The 23,312-nt window shown below is 38.9% G+C and overlaps 1 protein-coding gene and 1 pseudogene across 9 annotated transcripts in view; one reads left to right on the plus strand and one right to left on the minus strand.

Annotated features, from left to right (window-relative positions):
• NAPEPLD (N-acyl phosphatidylethanolamine phospholipase D) overlaps window positions 1-23,312 on the minus strand; it is a 60,712-nt gene that overhangs the window by 23,513 nt on the left and 13,887 nt on the right. For all 9 annotated transcript variants that reach the window (XM_010984801.3, XM_064487660.1, XM_064487662.1 and 6 more), the window contains one exon: window positions 8,018-8,324. In XM_010984801.3, coding sequence (XP_010983103.3) covers window positions 8,018-8,324 — 307 coding nt within the window. The remainder of the gene's footprint in view (window positions 1-8,017; window positions 8,325-23,312) is intronic.
• On the plus strand, window positions 12,763-15,012 carry LOC135321738 (hematopoietically-expressed homeobox protein HHEX-like; annotated as a pseudogene).

Here is a 23,312-nt window from a genome sequence, read left to right on the forward strand (position 1 = left end):
TCCGCGCCCAGAAGCAGTGAAGAAAACTTTTGACCACTTACGCGTAGATCCTGGATCTCAGATACGAACCTGACTTCCTTAGTACACAGCAGAATTCAATGCTTATTTCTGGGCAAATCCCAGTGACGGACGGTTCTCCCCACTCCTCACCCTTGAGGTTTTTCTACCACTGATCAAACCAAAGTGAAATACGGTCCCTGCCCATGATAAGCTCATCACTTTTGGAGGCAAACAGATGTGAAACGATAACTACAAGAAAACGTAGTAAGTGTTCCTGCTCTGGTTATTCTACATTACATCCTTGAACTAAGCTAGGTCAAACAAGCAGCTGTGTTGTAGGCTCACAGTCCTGGCTTCTATAAAACTGCTTCCATAAACTCTGCTTTGGGGTTCTGCCACACAGCTGCAACCACATCTGTTACAGGAAGCCACCTGGAGAAACATACACCGCAGGGCTGTCTCTCTGACTGGGAACCACCCCGCCCAACCCACCCCCTCACTCACCCCAGAAACATGTCTCTCAATTCCCTGTAACAGGAAAAGCTCCTCTTCTCCAGAGCAGCTGGCTTTATTCATTTGACTGTCACTGGGGAAACCGATCATTCCTGCTTGGCTTTTTGCTTTGACTCGGAAGTTCAGAATAAAAGCTGAGGCTGCCTCCGCAGTGTGCAGCGTGATGAAACAGTTTCTATACTAACTGTATTCTTGGCTGTTTTTCTATTCTAATTGTCCATTTGGTCTTGTATATCCATCCATCCATTTTTTACTGCTACATGTCCTTTTTATAAGTTGCTGCAAGTCAATTTTGAAAAAGATGTGGTATTGGATAATTAAATAAAATACACGACATGCTACAGGCTAATAAGAAAGCTGCCGAAGGCACTACAGACACAGTAAGTTGTGTGGGTTCCTGAGGAATGAGTTCATGAGGCAGAGAGGAGGAAGGGCCTTTCAGGTGGAGAAAATGCCCAAGCAAAGGCAGAGAGCCAAGAAGGAATATGGCATCTGGAGGCAGAAGACAATGGAATTTATAAAGGATCAGAACCCAGTAAGAGCCTTGAATGCCGTAGCTTACCCAGAGACAGTGAGGAAGCATCATTAAAAAAAAAAAAAAAAAAAAGACATGACCCATTTACATTTAGAGAAAACAGATGATGAGCTGGGGTGCATCCCCTCAGCCGCCTGCAGAGATACAGACCTGGATAAAGGAGACGGTGCTGGGCAGGGATGAGAGGGTAGACGGGGAGAGGCTAGTGAAGGGAAACAGGTCACTGAGCCTGTCCCAGTGGGCGAACGGCCTGGACAGGGAGGAGCAGCAGCAGAGATGGAGGATGATCAAGATTTCTCTTAGCCACCGTCAGCCATTGTTTCCTCATCTGAGAAATGGGTATAACAATCACCTACCTATCATCACTGGAAACTGAATTAGGAGCACCTGGCACACAGCAAGCCCTCTGCACGTGTTCTAGAAGAAGCAAGCAAGCCCCAAACCTAACAGCCAATCAGGCACCAACCTATCCATCTCTCGTATTTTTTTTTAAAACCCATTTCCTTTCTCATAGTTTCTAACCGAGTTAAGATCCTAAGTAACATCAAGGCACTTTAAAGTCCTCCTGGGGGCGGGGGTTACAACTCAGTGGTAGAGCGCATGCTTAGCATGCATCATGTCCTGGGTTCAATCCCCAGTACCTCCCCTAAAAATAAATAAACCTAATTCCCTCCCCCATCTTGCCAAAAATAATTTTTTTTAATTAAAAAAAAAAAAGGATTAGAGAAATTACAGCACTCACATGACCGCACTCCATGCCTCAGACAACTATACATACTCCCAAATATCTCATTTAATACATAAAAACAGTACAGGCACACCTAGTTTAAATGCACTTCACAGATACCTTTTTTTTTCTTTTTTCAGTAAACTGAAGGTTTGTGGCAACCCCACCTTGTCAGGTGATGGGTTAGCATTTTTTAAGCAATAAAGTATTTTCAAATTAAGTACTGTACATCATTGTTTTTTTAGACAAAATGCTACTGCACACTTAACAGACTACAGTATATAGTAAACATAACTTTTATACGCACTAGAAAACCAAAAAATTGGTGTGACTGGCTTTATGGCTTTACTGCAGTGGGCTGGAACCCAACCTGCAGTACCTCCGAGGTGTGCCTGTAACACACAGCCTGCAGGGCAGGTGGGGGAGTGAGAGACGGATTACTACAAAGGAAATTTTGGAGATGATGGGTATGTTCACTATCTTGATCATGCTGATCATTTTGTGGGTATATGTAACTATCAGAACTAATCAAATTGTACTTTTTGAATACGTGGAGCTTGTATTATGTTAATATAACTATAAAAAAAATTTTAAGTACCATGTTTGAACAGTGCATCAGAACAGCTGAAACAAAATTCCCTGAAGCTTGCTGCATTTTCTTCTCACTCTAAGTTTAAAAGCCATTTGAAGTTTTATACCTGACATTACCTGCTGACGACTGAGAGGAAACAAAGTAAAACCTTGAGCACCTCTGACAGCCTCACCTTGTTCTCCAAACACCGTATTACCAGGTGAAGTGTGAAAGAAGCCTGTCACAAAGGACCATATATTGTGTGATCCTATTTATATGAAATTTCCAGAATAGGCAAATCCATAGAGACAGAAAAGAGATGAGCGATTTCCAGGGGCTGGAGGAGGGCAGGAGAACTGGGGGGTGATGACTAAGGACATGGGGTTTCTTTTGGGGGTAATTAAAGTGCGTTAGATTGTGGTGACGGCTGCACAACTCTGAATGTACTGAAAACCACTGAACTGTACACTTTAAACAGGTCAATCGCATGGCACCTGAATTTTATCTCAAAGCTATTTTTAAAAAAGGTAAAAGGCTGACAAGACACCTGGATTAAACGGTCACACTTTTCTTCAAGTTCCTTTCTTCACGATACATTTGTTTCCAAGCCCATCACAAAAGAGTAGCTTATTTTAAATAACTTGATCTCTAGCACTACTATCCTGTGAAATTCAAAGAAATAGAGCCTACAGTTGAGATTCCAAAAAGAAAAGTTTTTAGTTTTTATCCTAATCATCAGAGTTTCAAAAAGCACATAGAATGGGGGCAGAGAAATTCTTGTTTATCTGAGGAAACCACGCACTCACTTGGCATTTTCTTTACTAGATCAAGATTCTTCTTGGCTGGTCTTCCTTTTTTAAAGCTACAAATGGGAAAATCCCCTGGCCCATAATTAACCAGTACACTAGTTAACGTTTTACTTTTCTTAAGAAAAGGGGAAATCTCAACATTCATTCACCCACTACTCTTCCAACTGAAAGTATCTTTTTACTGTTTTAGGAAACTTTTGTATTTATTACTCTGCAACTCAAATTTGAAGTTTAAATACAATTTTTTCATTTTCGTATTTATTTTGATGATACAAGTGACCACTGAATAGAGACTGATCTGTTACCAAAATACCTCTAATTCAATTAATTATTAACGTACAATGTTTTATATTTGTATTTAAACTCTTCCTTGATTATAAAAGAAAATGCCCTTCATAAAATACTTTGAAAATAGAGAAAACATATAAAGATGATAAGAGTAGCCATCCATTATACCAATGTGAAGAGATTATAACCACTGTTATCTTTATGCACAGGTCGATTTTTATGCACAGTTAAGATCAGAGTATTCATATTTTCTAGGTTTTTTAAAATTTCATATTGTGACAGTTTTCATCCATCACTTAAAACTCTGAGACAAACACTGAAGTATTTAAAATGGAAACAAATACATTCTTGAGGAAATCTGTCAGAAAGCAAAACAAAAAAATTAATAGAGATGAAGTACAGGAGAAAAAATCTCAGAAGATTGATTTAAGAGGTCCAAAATACGATTAATAACCATTTTAGAAGGAAAAATCATTTAGAATAAAAAGAGGGAAGGACATTTTCAAAGAAACAGGCAAAATTTCCTAGACCGAAGTCAAAAAATTTTCACATCTAAAGGGCTCAGCAGGCATGGAGCACAATGAATAAACAAATAACCACATATCATGTTGAAATAGTCAAATTCACAGACTCAGAGTGGAAGAGTGGTTGCCAGGGGCTGGGGGGGAGAGGGAAGTGGGAGCCCATGTCAGCAGGTATTAGGTTGCAGTTACGCAAGATGAGTAAGCTCCACGGATGTGCTGTACAACATGGTACCTGGAGTCAACGATAAGGCACCGCACGCTTATAACTAAGGGGTAGATCTCATGGAAATGCTCTTACCACAAAAAAATTAAAAGGAAAGAAATAGGCAGATAAACTCTAGAAGAAACAGCTTAAAGGGTTGAAAGTTGCTGCCTCTGGGAAGGGGACAGGCTGGCAGAGGCTGGTTAGGAGACTGCTATTTTTCTTATAAGCCTGTCAGTACTGACTTTTTAAAAGCTGCATACCTATAAATTTTTCCTTGATAAAAATTAAAAAGCAACCTGTTAGCAAACTAGAAAAACAGGGCATACACCCAGAGAATAATAAAATTCAAAAAGACACATGCACCTCAATGTTCATAGCAGCACTATTTACAATATCCAAAACTTAGAAACAACTCAAATGTCCATCAACAGATGACTGGATAAAGATGTGGTACAGATATACAATGGAACACTACTCGGCTGTAAAAAAGAATACAATAATGCCATTTGCAGCAACATGGGTGGACCTGAATACCATCATTCTAAGTGAAGCAAGAAAGAGAAACAAAAATGCTGTATGATTGCTATCACTTATAGGTAGAATCTAAAATGAATAAATAAATAACCAACCAACCAAAAAAAAAAACTATAAAGATAAAATAACTAGTATGTTTCATTTCTTCAAAGGGCCTCCTATCTTCAGTATCATACATCTGCAGAGTACGTGATATTTCCAAAGCACTTTCATGTGTTGTGTGAATCTCAAAACAATCCTAGTAACTTAAACTGTCTTAGCCTAACTTTACAGACAGAAAAAGAAGAGTTCTTCAAAGGGACCATTATAGAAGTAAGGCCACACTCTTGGTTAGGAACCCGAGCCTGAGCCTGGTGTCCCACTTTCTCCACGAGCCATACTGAGTGGCCTCAGTCCCGTGTCTCTGTCACACTACATTGTGACTGCCCCTCTCCCCTCTACAGCAGTAACTGAGAAGCACAGCCTCCTTCCACTAATGAAACTCAGGAGGTGCCTGCTTCCCTCCCTCTTTAAAACTCTCCAGTCATCTCCTCTGCCCTGAGTGTTGGAGACAATCAACAATGGTAACAATCAGACAAGGTCACTGAGCCAGTGCAAGAACACAGGGCAATGACAGCCCACGAACAACGCGAAGTCTGTGCTCGGACCACTGCTCCAGTGACCCGGAACAAGCAAATGGCAGGACAGCACAGGGAACTATGTTCAACATCTTGTAGCAACTTAACGGTTAAAAAAAGAGTAAGAAAACGAACATATGTTTGTCCCTATATGACTGAAGCACTGTGCTGTACACCAGAAACTGACAACATTGTAAACTGACTATACTTCAATAAAAAATTAAAAAAAAAAAAAAAAAAGCAAATGGCAGGAACGGTCCAAGTACTGTTTTCTGACGAGGCAACTAAATTGTGTAGCTCAACTAAAAGCCTATTTCATTTTGTTTATACCTGTTGTATTGTTATCTTATCCTTTCATCATGTTTTTTCCAAAATACTTTCATATTCATATACCTAAATATATTATAATGATATAAACTGCATAATACATAGTCATTACAGTCCTACATAAATCATATCATCCTCTCCTTCCAAAACAGTAATTTGAAGTTGTGCCAATGTCTAACAAAAATAATTTCCAGAAACCTGATTAAATTCTGAACTGACCCAGTAATCTGAAGTAGGTATTCTTTACATGGTCTTTAATTTTTTTTTTTTAAATGAAGGACACTATCACATTCAGGAGTTCTTGAAAGTAATAATTTTGGCAATTTAAAGGGATTAAATATGGACTTAGAGTTATCTGTGAAAGCAACAGAAGTCAGCATGCACTTGATCTAGTTTTAGGCTTGTACCGGAAACAAGGGGGAAACAAGACGTAGGTAAAAGAAAACAGAAACTGGAACAGGACAAAGGTGTCTCCTCTCTTGCTTGCTTTACACTGAATTTGTTAAAGTGGTTCATACGGAGGCCTCCCTTTGACACTTCCTTTAAAAAGAAACCGCCTGCCTTAGGGGAAAGAAAAAAAAGAGCTTCCACATCATTAAAGAATGCAGCTCCCACCTCCATGCCTTAACTTCCTTCTCTTAGTGCTCCTCAGAGCACTTCCATCTTTCATCCTTCAATATCCTACGTCATTTACTTGTTTGTTTTTTGTGTCTCTTCCACTAAACCTAAGGTCCAAGGAAGCCAGGGTGTCTTTCTGCTTTGCTCATGGCTCTAACTCTAGCACACAGAACAGTGTGCCGGGCACACAGCAGGTGCTCAGTAAAACACTGACTAAATGAATGAGTTAACAGACAGGCTTGAGAAGTGCCCAGGAACTCCCTTAAATTATGGTAAAATGCCATCTGTTTATGCGCACGTGTGTATTTCTCTAAGAAGCGGGCCTGCAGCTTTCATCAGATTTTCAAGAGGGGCCAGTATCCACAAGGGTTTAAGAACCACTGGCCTGGCGAGTTCTCAGAAATTCAACCCAGTTTCCAGAATATCTCCAAATCATTAGAGTGCAGAGATGTATTTCCACCTTCATGTGGTCACTTGCTTTCCTCTTTCAGAAAAAACATAACTAAAAGGATAGAAATACTTCTTTATTTTTAGAAGCTGTAGCCCAAACACCAGGAAGAAATTTACCCCAACAGATGGCCTTCCCATCTCAGCCTCCTGACCTAAACTCTTCTTTTCACAGCTTGACTCCGTGTTTCTCTTCACACTGGGTTCTTCAGAAGAAAAAAAATGTTCTTGTTTTTCCAACCCTCAAAGTTGAGACAAATAATAAGGTTTTATTAATATTCTGACTCATTCTTTAGAAGTACTGGGAAAGTACTATTCATGTTAATCAGCTGTTAACTAGGATTATTACTATGAACATTCCTTAGCATCAAAATGATAATACCAGGTTTTTAAACCTCACACCTTTTAAGGAAAAGTGGACACGCTTACCCAAGTAGACCTACCACCACCACCACCACCACTCACACACCCACCCACCTCTTCCCACTGCAGATCAAGCCTTCAGGGATGCCACCACTTCCCATGTCTGGTTCCTTATCTCTCAATTCCCCACAAAGCCAAGCAGGACAGGAAGTGGTGGAAAAGAGAAGCCAAGGGAGGCAGGAGGTGGAAAGGGGCAAAAACTAAGGAAGGAGAAAAAAGTGCTACTGCAGCTGGGAGCAGCCACTCCCCACCAAAGTAAAACCGCATTCGCCTAATAAGCTGGAGGCCAAACGTTAACAATCTCATCCTACGCATAACTAAGCATATTCAAAGGCCAGTGAACTACTGCCCATTTTTAAGGGTCTAGAAAGGTTATCAACAATTTCTTTTACAGCTTTAGCAGCTTTATCCGAGGATGAAGAACCAAGCACGCTAGGCTTAACCCTGATAATTCACATTCCAAACACTCAGATTACTACTTTCTAGAACATGTCACGCACTCTCTCACCTTCGTGACCTTGGTCACGCCATCATCTACCAGGAACACCACTGCTTTCATCCTTCCAGGCCCAGCTCAAATAGCACCTCCTCTGTGAAGCCATTTCCAATCCCACCAGCCAGAAGTAACCGCTTCCTTTCCTGTGCGTAAGCATTCTGTTCCTACCTCTAGTTGCCACCAGATCAGAGCTGGTTATTCACGCATGTACTCTGCTGTTAAACCACGAACCTGAAGGCACCTTATTCACATCATCTCCCCAGAACCTCATCATCCAAAAGGGCTCAATTAACTAACTTGTGTGTCAGAATACAATTCACGGCAGAGTTAAGTAATACGTATGTTAAGAGTAAATACAACGCACCCAAAAAGCCGAACGTTACCTCTTTGGAGGTCGGAACACTGCTGTGATTTTTTTCCATTATCAGCCATCTGAGAGCATTTGAAATAGAGGGGGTTTTCCACGTTGGCCAAGGATTAACAAACCTCCCATCCTTTCCTTTCTTTGACTTAGTTACATCTTCTTCTAGTCTGTAATCCAGTTTAAAACTTTTCCTGGAAAACCTAGAAGAATCACTTCCTCCAGAATTCCGTGAATTTTGGCGTTTTCTTACTGCTTCTTTAGGATACTGACTACTTGTCATCAGGGACTGGTTGCTTTCATTTTCATCCATGTCCTTTGGTGACGAGCTAAAAAAAAAGAGGGGGAAGGAACAACTTGAGCTTAATATAAAGACATAAAAACTTATTATAGAGTATTACTTCTTAACCAACGAAATTTTCCTCAAACCTATAAAAATGTCTCTATTAGCTCAAATTTTCTTCCTGCAAAGTACAATTTTAGAATCTAGCATTACTGCTCTCTAAACAGAAAAGATGTTTGCTTTACTTATTACTGCCAAATCTTTCAAATATTCCTTATCTGCTGTAATCCAAGACAATCTACTCTACCATCCAGCCCTTAAACATATGAAAAATTTCCATTTCAATGACATTCTGTAGAATAAATTAAAGCTTCTTCATGAATCTGTAATATTTTCATACCTGCATTTTAAAAATACTGTTAATAACACATAGTAAGAAGGACTGCCTTAGTTCCTCAAGGATACTTCAATAATTCAAGTGGCTTACATATAACCCCATGAGGGCTAGTCATTTTTACTTTGAAGACAATCTGTTAACAATGTCCCTCCAACCTCCCAAAGTTCAGTGAGTCCAAATCTCAGGAAAGGATACACATTAGTTGAGAGACAGTCCAGCAGTGTATTTAAGTGGTTAACTATACAAATCTGAATTAACTCAGGTGCAGAGCTGCAAGTCAGTGCAGCAGGTACCCTAGCTCTGTGACCTTAGGCAAGTTTCTTATCCTCTCTGTGCCTTGATTTCCTCAACTACAAAATGCAGATAGTAATACTACCTGCCTCCAAAAGGTCATTGAGAAGATTTTAAAAAGCTAGTATGTGGAATCTAAAAAACTCATACAAGTAAACTTATTTACAGAATAGAAAGAGACTCACAGACATAGAAAACAAACTTATGATTACCAAAGGGGAAAGGGGAGGGATAAATTAGGAGTTTGTGATTAACAGCTACACACCACCATGTATAAAACAGATAAACAGCAAGGAATTACATTCAGTATCTAGTAACAACCTATAATGAAAAAGCATATTATGTATAACTGAATCACTACGCTGTACACCAGAAACTAACACATTGTAAATCAATTACACTTTAAAACTTTTAAAGCTAACACAAGTAAAACACTTAGGAGCACGTATGTAACACACAGAGAACAACTATAACACACGTATGTAGACTGACATGTATGCACATCAACATGTGCATCAACAGAGTCATTTCCTGCTCCCACCTACACCTCCCCTAAACTCAAGGCTCAGAAACCCTTGCTTTTGAGCTGTATGGGAGTCCAGACACACAAAAGTGAGAAGTACTATAGTAAGAATATTCATTACCTGCCATAAATTTCATCTCTTTCCTGTAACGTGAAACAAACATTTGCTTTGTTTAGATTAAATACTATGCATACAAATACACTTTATACCTCCAAGAAAAAGTAAGCACAGAAAGTCTAGCATTAGTGTTTGGCTACAGAGGTGTTTAAATAGAAATATTACCCAGGAGAGAAAGGGAAAGAAACCAGGATGAACACGTACACTCGACCAAACCCCATCCCCACCCCAAACTGTCTGGAGTAAACAGCCCGTGGTCTGGAGATGAACTGGTGGTGAGAAAGCACAGCTGACAAGAGCCGGAGCAGGGGCCGCGGCTCCGCCGTGGCTGTCTGTGGGAGAGCCTAACAGCCGAGACAGAATGACCAGCTTTAAATCTTGGGCAAATGACTTTACCTTTCTAGTCCTCAATTTCCTCCTATGTAAAAATAGCTCCTTGTCTCAAGCAGGGTTTCCAAGGATTAAATGACATAAGGTACATTAAGTGCTTGCCACTCACCAAATGCCAGCTCTTTTTTCCCTCATGCTGTTAACATCTAAATTCTTTAAATTCTATTAAAGAGGGAGGATATAGCTCAGTGGTGGAGCACATGCTTAGCATGCACAAGGTCCTGGGTTCAATCCCCAGTACCTCCACTAAAAATAAGTAAGTAAAACCTAACCACATTACCCCCCCAATTTTTTTAAAATAAATTTTGCAGGGAGGGTATAGCTCAAGTGGTAGAGCTTATGCTTAGCATGCATGAGGTCCAGGGTTCAATTCCCGGCACCTCCTCCAAAAATAAATAGACCTAATTACCACCCCACAAATATTAAAAAATAAAAATAAAAAAATAAAAATCAACAGATCTGGGTGAGTTATTTTAGTTCCTCTCATAGATTTACTTTACCTCGGTTATAATTAAGTTCAGGCCTTTACAAAGGGCAGAGATAAAGACCATCCATTTAAACCCTGCTTCATTTAACAGATGAAAATACACAAGTTTATAGAGTCTAAGTCACTTCCCAACAAGGTAATACATCTAACTGATGGCAGAGCTGACCTCACGCCACCCCTATTCACAGTAACAGCCTGTGAGGCGTGTGCATGTTACACACAGACGTGTACATTCACAGACACGTAAAGACACATATATAATAATTCTAGCAAATACATAAGTTACTGGTGCATAGTGATGAACACTGAAGAGATAAGGGAGAAAAACGAAAAAGGCACTCTGATTCAAAAATCACACAAAAAAGTCAAAACAGCATTCTCAGACATCTAGTCCTCTGTGATACCTGGGACGTAAGAAGCAAGGAAGGCGTGTGAGAGCTAAGGAGGGAAAGGTGTACAGGGTGGGGCAGATGAAACGGCTGAGACTGGACTGTGGGCCTGGACCGAGATGTTATTAAGGAGATTTGGCTGCCCTCAGGCAATGGGGAAACACTGAAGATGCTTAAAAAGGGCATATCTGGGGAGTTCCAGTTGTTCAAGCACAAGACGGCCCTCCTTGCTTAGCCCTGCAATAAACCTTTCTAGGCTCAAAAAAAAAAAAAGGGGCATATTTGGGGAAGATAACTCTGGTAGTAGGATAAAAACAAAGAGTGGCTAAAAACTGGGGCCATGGACATAAGTGAGTGAGTAGGAACAGAAGAAACCCAGAACATCCACTAACAGCAAGGCCCCTTGCTCCGTTTCTCACACACCACACTTAAATTAATGATCCCAGCAAAATTTTTAAGTAGGTATTACACCCTCATTTTTTCATTGAAGAACTAAGAGGCAGATGGTAGACCCAGTCAAAAGATGACAAAGCAGCTGACAGTGAGAAAGCAAAGAGAGTAAATCCAAGAGACAATAAAGAAGCTGAATCACTAAGACTTGAGAGTCTCTGGATAATCACAAACCCTGGACACTTGGGCGGGGGGGGGGGGGGGTGGAGGTAAAAAGTGGGAGGGGTCAGAAATGGCCACACCACTAACCCAGTAAAGAAATTAGGGGAAAGTGAGAACATAACTGGAATATGGAGAGGGTGGATTTCTGGCCCAGCTGTTACGGAAACGACAGGCCAGCCAAGAAACAAGCACCACTCGGAGGGTTGGAGTACTCAGGTGTATTACGCCAGCGGGCTCAGAGGGGCTTCTGCTCCGAAGCTCTGAGCACCTCCAAGACGTGCGCATGAGGTTTTATAGGGTTAAGTACAAGGTTGGGGTATTTGGCCAATAGCCATGGAACAGCTTTAGCAGCATCATTATCACAAAAGTGGAGGCAGGGAGGCAGCAAACCAACATTCCAAAGCCAGATACGTATCTTTGAGAACCCAGCTGGCTAGCAAAAAACATGAACAGCAAATCAACACTAATTAACCTAGATTTACAAGTTAGTCCAGCAGAGCTCAGATCAGTATTCCAATACTCAGATTTGTGAGTTATCTTGTTAGCCCAGCTCAGCCTCTCCTTCACATTCCTAGACTTGTGAGTTATCTTGTTAGACCAGCCCGGCTTTTCCTTCACACAGCGAGTCTGAGGCGAGGCCTGAGATCACGGGGAGCACGGACCCCCAGAGGAAATGGATGACTGTGGGATCCAGGCTACTGGTGGGGGGGTGGGGAGGTGACAAAAGTGAGAAAACAGATTTCTGGGGGCCTAGAGAGTAAAAGGGGAGTGAAAAATGCGTTCCGTGATTTTCTTCCTGGACAATAAACTCTCAAAGTTGCCTACTTACAACACCCCCATTTTCTTACCTCCTGCGCATTCAAGCTTTCACCCCCTTTCCCCGTCAATCCACGGAAGCAGGTCTCTACCAAAAGCTGTCCTCTCTTAACACACCCCCACCCCCAACACACACAACACCCAGACTTCAGGAGTGAGCTTTTTAAAGGCAAATCTGATTTTTAAAAAAAAGGAACAAGCAAACAAAAAGGGAAAACCTGCAGAGGATTCCCCTCTGCTCTCAGAATGAGGGCAAAGGTCAGGAAGATGGTCCAGGAGGGTGTGTGTTTCTAGCCCCGCCCACCCTCTCCTTGGATCCAAACACATGGCCTTCACTTGTTTCTTCAAATGCATCATGTCCCACCTCAGGGCCACCTACTGCCTTTACAGGGCCTCTAAACATGATTTCTTAAATATCCCCAAGGATATTTTAAAATCCTGGACGTGATATTCACAGGATTATGTACGAGCACGAGAGTTGTTCAAGCAACACAAAATGCTGGCACTACAACATACCATTTCACTCCATGCACTGTAAGTGTGAAATGATGGTAAGGAACAGAAGGACATAAAAATCTAACTGACAAGAACAATCTCAAATAAACAACCTACCTACCACATAAAATAATTAGAAAAAGAAGAACAAACAAAACCTAAAGTCAGCAGAAGGAAAAAAATAAAGATCAAGGAGAAAATAAGTAAAATAGAGATTAAAAAAATACGAAAAAAAACCCCAATTAAACCAAGAGCTGTTTTTTTTTTGAAAGAGTAAACAAAACTGACAAACTTCTGGCCAGGCTCACCAAGAAGAAAAGAGAGAGGACACAAATAAAATATGAAAATGGAGAGATTACAATCAACACCACAGAAATTCAAAAAATCATAACAGAAATACCATGAACAATTTGGCAATAAATTGGACAACTTAGAAGAAATAGACAAGTTTCTAGAAACATACAGTCCACCAAAACTGAATCAAGAAAAAATAGATCATTTAAACATACCAATCACAGAAGTGAAATAGAATCACCAGTAAAAAACCTCCCTGCAAACAAAAGTCCAGGACCAGATGGCTTCACTGGGGGATTCTATCAAATATACTGAGAAAAACTCATACCGATCCTTCTCAAACTCTTCCAAAAGACTGAAGAGGAGGGAATACTCCCAAACTCATTCTATGAAACCACCAACACCCTGATACCAAAGTCAGACAAAGACACTACCAAAAAGGAAAATTACAGGCCAATATCACTGAGGAACATAGATGCAAAAATCCTCAACAAAATATTAGCAAACAGAATCCAACAACACATAAAAAAAGACCATAAACACCACGATCAAGTTGGATTTATCTCAGGGACATGAGGATGTTTCAACATATGCAAATGAATCAATACGATACACATCAACAAAAGAAAGGACAGAAATCACATGATCATCTCAATAGATGCAGAAAAAGCATTTGATAAAATTCAACACCCATTTATGATAAAAACTTACCAGTAAGAGCGGGTATAGAGGGAACATACCTCAACATAATAAAAGCTATTTATGACAAACCCACAGCCACCACAGTACTCAAGGGTGAAAAACTGAAAGCCTCCCCACTAAAATCTGGAATAAGACAAGGATGCCCACTCTCACTACTTCTATTCAACATAGTAGTGGAAGTCTCAGCCACAGCAATCAAGGGAGAAAAAGGAATAAAAGGGATCCAAGTTGGAAAAGGAGAGGTAAAACTGTCACTACACGCAGATGATATGATACTATATATAGAAAGCCCTAAAAGCTCCACACAAAAACTTCTAGAGCTGATGAAAGAATTCTGCAAGGTAGCAAGATAAAAGATGAAGATCCAAAAATCAGGCATTTCAAGATAAATGTAGCACGGGAGGCGCGGGCCGGCAGCTCTCCAGGGGGCCACAGCGCAGCAGAACCAGGCAGTACCCTCTGCTCGCGCGGACACCACTGCTGCAGCCCGCGCACCCGGTCCGGTTCTACACCTATGACACCGTGGGGCGCGGCTCGCCACGCCCATCCCCGTGCCCACACTGCCGTCCCCTAACTCCTCCTTCACCAGCCTCGTGTCCTCCTACCGACACCCGGTGTACGAGCCCACCACGATCCACCGTCTTCTAGCACCACTCTGCCGCCGTGCTGGCCGCAGCCTATGGACCCGGAGGCTTCGTGGGCCCTGAGTACCCGTTTCCGCGGTCAGTGAACGATTACACACATGCCCTGCTCCACCACGACCCTCTGGGCAAACCCCTGCTCTGGAGTCCTTTCCTGCAGAGGCCACTGCATAAAAGGAAAGGCGGCCAGGTGAGGTTCTCCAACGACCAGGTCATAGAGCTGGAGAAGTTTGAGACCCAGCAAGGAAGCCTCTCCCTGCCCGAGAGGAAGCGTCTGCCCAAGATGCTGCAGCTTAGCGAGAGGCAGGTCAAAACCTGGTTTCAGAATCGACGTACTAAATAGAAAAGACTAAAACAGGCGAACCCTCAAAACAAAAAAGAACTGTAAAGTTTGGACAATTCCTGTGACCTGAGGCAAGCCTTCCCAGCGAACAGAATAAAGGTGCTTTGGATAGCTCTCAGGGTTCACCCTCCCCTGCCTCCCAGGAGGAACCTGAATCAGAGATCTCACAGGATTCTGAGGATTCTGATCAGGAAGTGCACATTGAGGGCGATAAAGGCTATTTTAATGTTGGATGATGACGATTGACACTGGCATGTTCAGAAAACTGGACTTGTGAATAACAATTACTATAGAAAACCTCCACAGATGAACTAGAAAACTGTATGAGAAAGGGAATTCATTCTGTAGTATTCTGGAAGGCTAAAATATTTGATGCACTGGCTAAGTAACAAATTCACACCAAACCTTAATTTTGACTTAAATACTCTATGTACTGATTTTAGGTTGTATGATAAAGGGAATCTTCACTGATTAAATTCACACTTAAAAAAATTAAATTGGTTTTTTCTATTTATAATAAGTAATTTTGAACTTTTTTGTTAAATTGATAACTTTTATTAAGATTTTAACAGGACCTCCTTGAATGACTTTTCTATAATCTGTATCTACATCCCACTTAATGGAAAAGCAAAGGGGCACTCCAAATCCAGAGGTATGACTTGAAAATGGGGCACACAATTCAGGCAGCCTTGGAATATTTCAAAGGAAACATTTTTCACTTTCTTTGGTAAACATTCTTTACTTTCATATTACATTCTTACACTGCTCTCTTAAATCCAAAACCATCTTAGAGCTCTTGTCCCGGGAACATATGTGTTCTTTTTGTCAGAGAGGAATAGTTCATAAACATAAATGCTTGTTTTGTACTATCACTTAGTACCTGGTTTGACCAAGGTGCTAAGGGGACAGCACAGTCCAGTTTAAGCAGAAAAACTTACTCATCAGTGACTAAAATTAATCACAGATGAAGTAGAAGTAGCAGGTTAGTTAAATGTAAGGAGACCTTAGATATGCATTTTATGTTAAATAGTGTTTATAATGTATGTATATAATTGTTCACTGTAAAAAAAAATAGCCCAAATGGTTTGTTATTTTAAATGAATAACTTGTCTATAAAATAAATCCGTCGGTGGGACAACTGATCTCAAAAAAAAAAAAATCACTTTCATTTCTTTACACTAACAATGAATTAGCAGAAAAAGAAAGTAAAGAAACAATCCCTTTTAAAATTGCATTCAAAACAGTAAAATACTTAGGAATAAATCTGACCAAGGAGGTGAAAGACTTATACATGGAGAACTACAAAACATTGATTAAGGGAATTAAAGATGACTTACAGATATGGAAAGATATCCCATGTTCTTGGATTGGAAGAATCAATTACCATTAAAAATGGTCATACTGCCCAAGGCAATCCACGGATTTAATGTGATCCCTATCAAATTACCCAGGACATTTTTTTTTTCCCCACAGAAAAAGAACTATCCTAAAATTTACATGGAATCACAAAAGACCCAGAATTGCCAAAGCAATATTGAAGAAAAAGAACAAAGCTGGAGGAATAAACCTCCCAGACTTCAGACAATACTACAGAGCTACAGTCATCAAAGAGTGTGGTATTAGCATAAAAACCAGATATATGGATCAGTGGAACAGAACAGACAGGCCAGAAATAAACCCACAGACGTATGGTCAACTAATCTTTGACAAAGGAGGCAAAAACAAGACAGTCTCTTCAGCAAATAGTTTTGGGAAAACTGGATAGCAGCATGTTAATCAATGAAGTTAGAACACTCCCACAATACATACACAAAAATAAACTCAGAACTTAAATATAAGCAAGACATGATAAATCTCCTACAAGAGAATGTGGGTAAAACATTCTCTGACATAAATCTCAGCAATGTTCTCCTAGGGCAGTCTACCCAGGCAATAGAAATAAAAGCAAAAATAAACAAATGGGACCTAATTAAACTTACAAGCTTTAGAACAGCAAAGGAAATCATAAGCAAAACAACAAACTATGGGATGAGAGAAAATATCTGCAAATGATGTGACTGACAAGGGCTTAATTTCCAGAATATATGAATAGCTCACACAACCTAATAAAAATACAAACAACCCAATCCAAAAATGGGCAGAATAAACAAACAAGCAATGCTCCAGTGAAGACATACAAATGGCCAATAGGCACATGAAAAAAAAAAAAAAAAAACCTCAATATCACTATTTATCAGAGAAATGCAAATCAAAACTACAGTGAAGTATCAACTCACACCAGTCAGAATGGCCATCATTCAAAAGTCCACACAACAATAAATGCTGGAGAGGGTAAAAAGAAAAGGGAATTCTCCTACACTGCTGGTGGGAATGTAGTTTGGTGCAACCATCACGGAAAAACAGTATGGAGAGTCTTCAAAACACTAAAAATTGACTTACCATATGATCCAGCAATCCCACTCCTGGGTATATATCCAGAGGGAATTCTAATTCTAAAAGATACATGCACCCCAATGTTCACAGCAGCACTGTATATAATAGCCAAAACATAGAAAACAACCTAAATGTCCACTGACAGATGACTGGATAAAGAAGCTGTGGTATATTTATACAATGGACTACTCCTCAGCCATAAAAAAGAATAAAATAATGCCATTTGCAGCAACATGGATGGACCAAAGGATCGTCATTCTAAGTGAAGTAAGCCAGAAAGAGAAAGAAAAATATCATATGATATCACTCATATGTGCAATCTAAAAAAAAAAAAAAAAAGACACTATAAACTATTCTACAAAACAGAAAGAGACTCATAGACATGGTAAACAAACTTACGGTTACCGGGGAAAGGGAGTTGGAAGCGATAAATTGGGAGTATGAGATTTACAAATGTTTGCCACTATACATAAAAACAGATTTAAAAAAAAGTTTCTTCTGTATAGCAAAGGGAACTATGTTCAATATCTTGTAATAACATTTAATGAAAAAGAATACGAAAAGGAATATATGTATGTATATGCATGACTGGGACATTGTGCTGTACACCAGAAACTGACACACTGTAACTGACTGTACTTAAATTCAAAAAATAAGTTAACACCTATCCTTCTGAAACTATTCCAAAAAACTGCAGAGGAAGGAACACTTTCAAAGTCATTCTATGAGAACTTCATCACCCTGATACTAAAACCAGACAAAGATATCACAAAAAAAAAAAAAAAAAAAAGAAAATTCAAAGCCAGTATCACTTATGAATATGGATGCAAAAATCCTCAACAAAATACTAGTAAATCAACTCCAAGAATGCATTAAAAGGATCACACACCATGATCAAGTGGGATTTATTCCAGGGACGCAGGGATTTTTCAGTATCTGCAAATCAATCAACATGATACACCACATTAACAAATTAAAGAATAAAAGCCATATGATAATCTTAATAGATGCAGAAAAAGCTTTTGATAAAATTCAACATCCATTTATGATCAAAATTCTCCAGAAAGTGGGCAGAGACAACATAAACAAATGGAAAGATATACTGTGTTCTTAGATTGGAAGAATCAGTATGGAAAAAAGGGCCATACTGCCCAGGGTAATTTATAGATTTAATGCAGTTCTTATCAAATTACCAATGACCTTCTTCACAGAGCTGGAACAAAAAATGTTAAAATTTGTATGGAAACACAAAAGACTCCAAATAGCCAAAACAATCTTGAAAATGAAGAACGGAGCTGGGGGAATCATGCTCCCTGGCTTCAGACTATGCTACAAAGCTAGAGTAATCAAAACAGTATGTTACTGGCACAAAAGCAGACACATAGATCAATGGAACAGGGAAGTCCAGAAATAAACCCACGCACTTACAGTCAATCTACAACAAAGGAGGCAAGAATATACAATGGAGAAAAGACAGTCTCTTCAATAAGTGGTGCTGGGAAAACTGGACAGGTACCTGTATAAGACTGAAATTAGAACATTCTCTAACCCCATATATAAAAATAAAGTAAATGGATTAAAGACCAAATGTAACACCAGATACTATAAAACTCTTAGAGGAAAACATAGGCAGAACACTCTCAGACATAAACCACAGCAATGTATTTTTTGAACCAGCTCCTGGAGTAATGGAAATAAAAGCAAAAATAAACAAATAGGATCCATTTAAGCTTAAAAGCTTTTGCACAGCTAATGATACCATCAACAAAACAAAAAGACAACCTACAGAATGGGAGAAAAATATCTGCAAATGATGTGACTGACAAGGGCTTAATTTCCAAAATACACAAACAGCTCAAACACCTTAATATCAAAAAAACAAGCAACCCAATCCAAAACTGGGCCTAAGACCTAAACAAGCAACACTTCAATGAAGACCTACAAATGGCCAATAGGCACATGGAAAAAAAAAAAGACTCAATATCACTACTTATCAGAGAAATGCAAATCAAAACTACAGTGAAGTATCAACTCACACCAGTCAGAATGGCCATCTTTAAAAAGTCCACAAACAATAAATGCTGGAGAGGGTATAGAGAAAAGGGAACTCTCCTATACTGCTGGTGGGAAGGTAGTTTGGTGCAGCCTATGGAAAACAATATGGAGATTCCTCAAAAAATTAAAAATAGACCTACCGTATGATCCAGCAATCCCACTCTTGTGTATATATCCAGAGGGAATTCTAATTCTAAAAGATGCATGCACCCCAATGTTCACAGCAGCACTGTATATAATAGCCAAAACAGAAAACAACCTAAATGTCCACTGACAGATGACTGGATAAAGAAGCTGTGGTATATTTATACAATGGACTACTCCTCAGCCATAAAAAAAGAATAAAATAATGCCATTTGCAGCAACATGGATTGACCAAAGGATCGTCATTCTAAGTGAAGCCAGAAAGAGAAGGAAAAACACCATAAGATATCACTTATATGCGGAATCTATTTTAAAAAAAAAGGCAAATGAACTTATTTATAAAATAGAAACAGACTCACAGACATAGAAAACAAATCTACAGTTACCAGGGGGGAAAAGGGATGGGAAGGGATAAATTGGGAATTCTAGATTTGAAGATATTAACTAATATACATAAAACAGACAAACAAGTTGATACTGTATAGCAGTGAACTATATTCAATATCCTATAGTAACCTACAGTGAAAAATATGAAAATGAATATGTATGTTCCTCTATGACTGAAGTATTGTGCTGTATACCAGAAATTGACACAACATTGTAAACTGACTATACTTCAATTAAAAAAAAAAAAAAGACACAAGCACCTCAATGTTCATAGCAGCACTATCTACAATAGCCAAGATATGGAAACAACCCAAATGTCCATTGACAGATGACTGGATAAAGATGCGGTGTGTATACATACATACAAACACACACACACACACACACACAATGGACTACTACTCAACCATAAAAAAGAAGAAAATAATGCCATTTGCAGCAACATCGATGGATCTGGAGATTGTCATTCTAAGTGAAGTAAGCCAGAAAGAGAAAGGAGAAAGAAGAATACCATATGGTATCACTTTTTGAAGAATCTTAAAAAAAAAAAAAAAAAAGCAAACAAACTTATTTGCAGAACAGAAACAGACTCTCAGACACAGAGAACAAACGTGTAGTTACCAGGAGGGTGGGGGGGTAGGAGGGGATAAACTGGGAGTTTGAGATTTGCAGATACTCATATATATATAGAACAGATAAACAAGTTCATGCTGTATAGCACAGGAAACCATATTCGATATCTTGTAGTAATTTATGGTGAAAAAAATACAAAAAAAAGAATATATGTATGTTCATGTACAACTGAAACACTGCTGTACACCAGAAATTGACCCAAAAATTGTAAACTGCCTATACACTTCAGTAAATACATATGAAATATATATATAATATATAGAAATAAAATTATATATACATAAAAAGAAGAAATCTAACCGTGATCATCTATACTCATTCTTTTGGAGGAAAAGTACTGAAGTCTGTCAGTGAATGTGCAAAACTACCAGCTCTGAAGCTCTGTCAACAGGTGCTCCAGGGACAAGGGAGCCTCAGCACGTTGAGATGCCTGGAGCCTCCCTGAGCACTAGGTCACCAGAAGGCTCAAGTGGGTCCCCTGGTCATTCTGCAGTGGGCACAGCCAACATATCACAGAGGCGTCCTTAAACCTCAAAGATAACGTGATAGGAAAACTAGAACTAAAGGAAGCTGGGTTCGAGGTATGGTCCTTCTATTAACTAGCTTTCAGCTTTGCAAACTCAGATAAACCCCTTAACATCTAGGCTGGCCTACATTTTCTTATTTAAATGTAGAAAATTTCCCAAATCTTTCTTGCTATATATCTGTCTTCCAAGTTAACATTAAGTGAAAATTCTGTCGTGATTTCAGACCAACGTTAAGTGAAAGGTGATGGGCGTACTCATGGGTGCATGTAAGTTGCAGACAACGAGTGTTTCAAAAGGGAGTTTATTTGTTAAACATCTTCATGTTATTCTGATTTTCATCCAATTTAAGACACTATGAATTTATAACAGTTACGCGCCACTAAGAAAGTTAAAATACAATCAATTATAATTATGTCATGTATTCATTATATGACACAACCTGACAGCTGTGGTGTTAAAATCTGAATAAAATGTCTGTCTTGAAATTGAAATGCACCACTTTGTACTGTGCTCCCAGGTGCTGAATATTAAGTTTCTATTTGCTTTGCTTTCCTTTAGTTTTTTTAGCAAAACTGATTAAGTTAATAAACTTAAAAATGAAATTCATGGATAAAAAACAAATCAGCACTTTCCTTTGTGGATGTATGTTATGTACAGACCTCCCACAGAACATTCTCCCTTCCATTATCCAGTGTACTTCCCATGCTTGGACAAATCTGCCCTCCCTCCAGTCTCCTAAATGCCACTGGGGGGTGAACACCAGTCTCGAGGGAAACCTGTACTGCATGCAAAGAGTGCGGACAGTTTAGTTTTAACCAGCAGAGCCCTGTGCAGACATTTCAATGAACTGAAGTAGTTTCATTAGCTGTTATCTAGCACTGTATTAAAAGAACCCTCTTCTTCACTAAAGAGAGCAAATACAAAATTGCGAATTTAGTGTTATTTTAGATGTGTGAAAATACAGCTCTGAATATTTTCCAGATTTAATGTTAGCATCTTTGTTGGTACGTAATGAGCAGTCATTCAAGTAGTATTTATTAAGCGTCAAATCTAGGAATAATGATTCTCAATATCATGATTCACGAGTATGTTGAAATACCAAACATACACTGTACTAGTGTAATTTTTTCCTCAATTTTTTTTTTAAATAATAAAGCAATGCATTCAATTCTAGGCAGGTGGCAAATCTTAAATGTTAAAGAAAGAAAGGATGAAACATTTGCTTTTGAAATAACGCATTCTTGCTTTTTGAAAGCATTTTATCTATGTGTGCAGTTACTGAAGTAAAATATTTGTACTTGGCAGAGTTGTCTTTACCAAATGTCAGAGCTCAGACCTCTCTTTGGTTAGAGACATGGGGATTAAAGTCTTCCTGCTATCAAGTTGGCAATTAATCTTCAAAGAAATGTAGTGAAAGTAGTTGACAATTACTAGATGGAATTTATGTTAACTTTTTTGTAACAAATTCTTCTTGAAAAATAACATTTATATTTTATATTTATCGGTTGTCATAGGGCCCTGTTACCTTTAAATTTGCTTCTGGATTCTAGCTTGTTTAAATTGAGCTGTTGTATAGAAACTCAGCTCTTGTTCACAGAGGAAAGGAGGGTCAGCAAATTAACATACTTAATTATCGATGCTAATAGTTACAACTTTTAGTATAAATAGTGTCCAAAATATTAGTTAGGATTAATAAATTCATACATACAGAATATCTATTTAGGTCTATGTATCTATACTACAAACCTCTACACCTCACTAAGCAATTTATCTTCACAATAGTGGAAAGTACATTAGTTGGGAGTCAGGAAGACAGGAATCCAGTGCTATCAGAGGTGTGAGCTTTGGGAGAGTAACTGAACCTCTCTAAACTGGGGCTTACTCATCTGCTAAATAAAAATAACTCCTGTCTTCTTGAAAAACTGTAACAAGGAGCAGTGACATCACGGGTTAGTATTTCTAAGTGCTGTAAAAATGCAAACCATTACTATTAATGTTATCTATGTTCAGGAGGAGAGTGATTATCATAAATAGAAAGTTTTGATCCAATGGAGTTATTTTTTCAGGTGAAAGATAACATCCTAGAATTCCAGATTCAAAAACTCAAGATTCTTGAAATTTTTCCTTCCTTAAAAATTTTATGTAAAAAAAAAAAAAACACTTTTATAGAAAGTCTAAGCATCCTTATCCTTTTTATAAATCATGGAAGATACTGTGACTTAGAAGTCAGTTGCATTTCTGTCAACAATGAACTAGCAGCAAAAGAAAGTAAAGAAAGAATCCCTTTTAAATTTGTATCAAAAACAATAAAATACTTAGGAATAAATCTGACAAAGAAGGTGAAGGAGTTATACATG

This window comes from Camelus dromedarius, chromosome 7 (genome assembly GCF_036321535.1).
Source record: "Camelus dromedarius isolate mCamDro1 chromosome 7, mCamDro1.pat, whole genome shotgun sequence".
Taxonomy (NCBI): Eukaryota; Metazoa; Chordata; class Mammalia; order Artiodactyla; family Camelidae; genus Camelus; species Camelus dromedarius.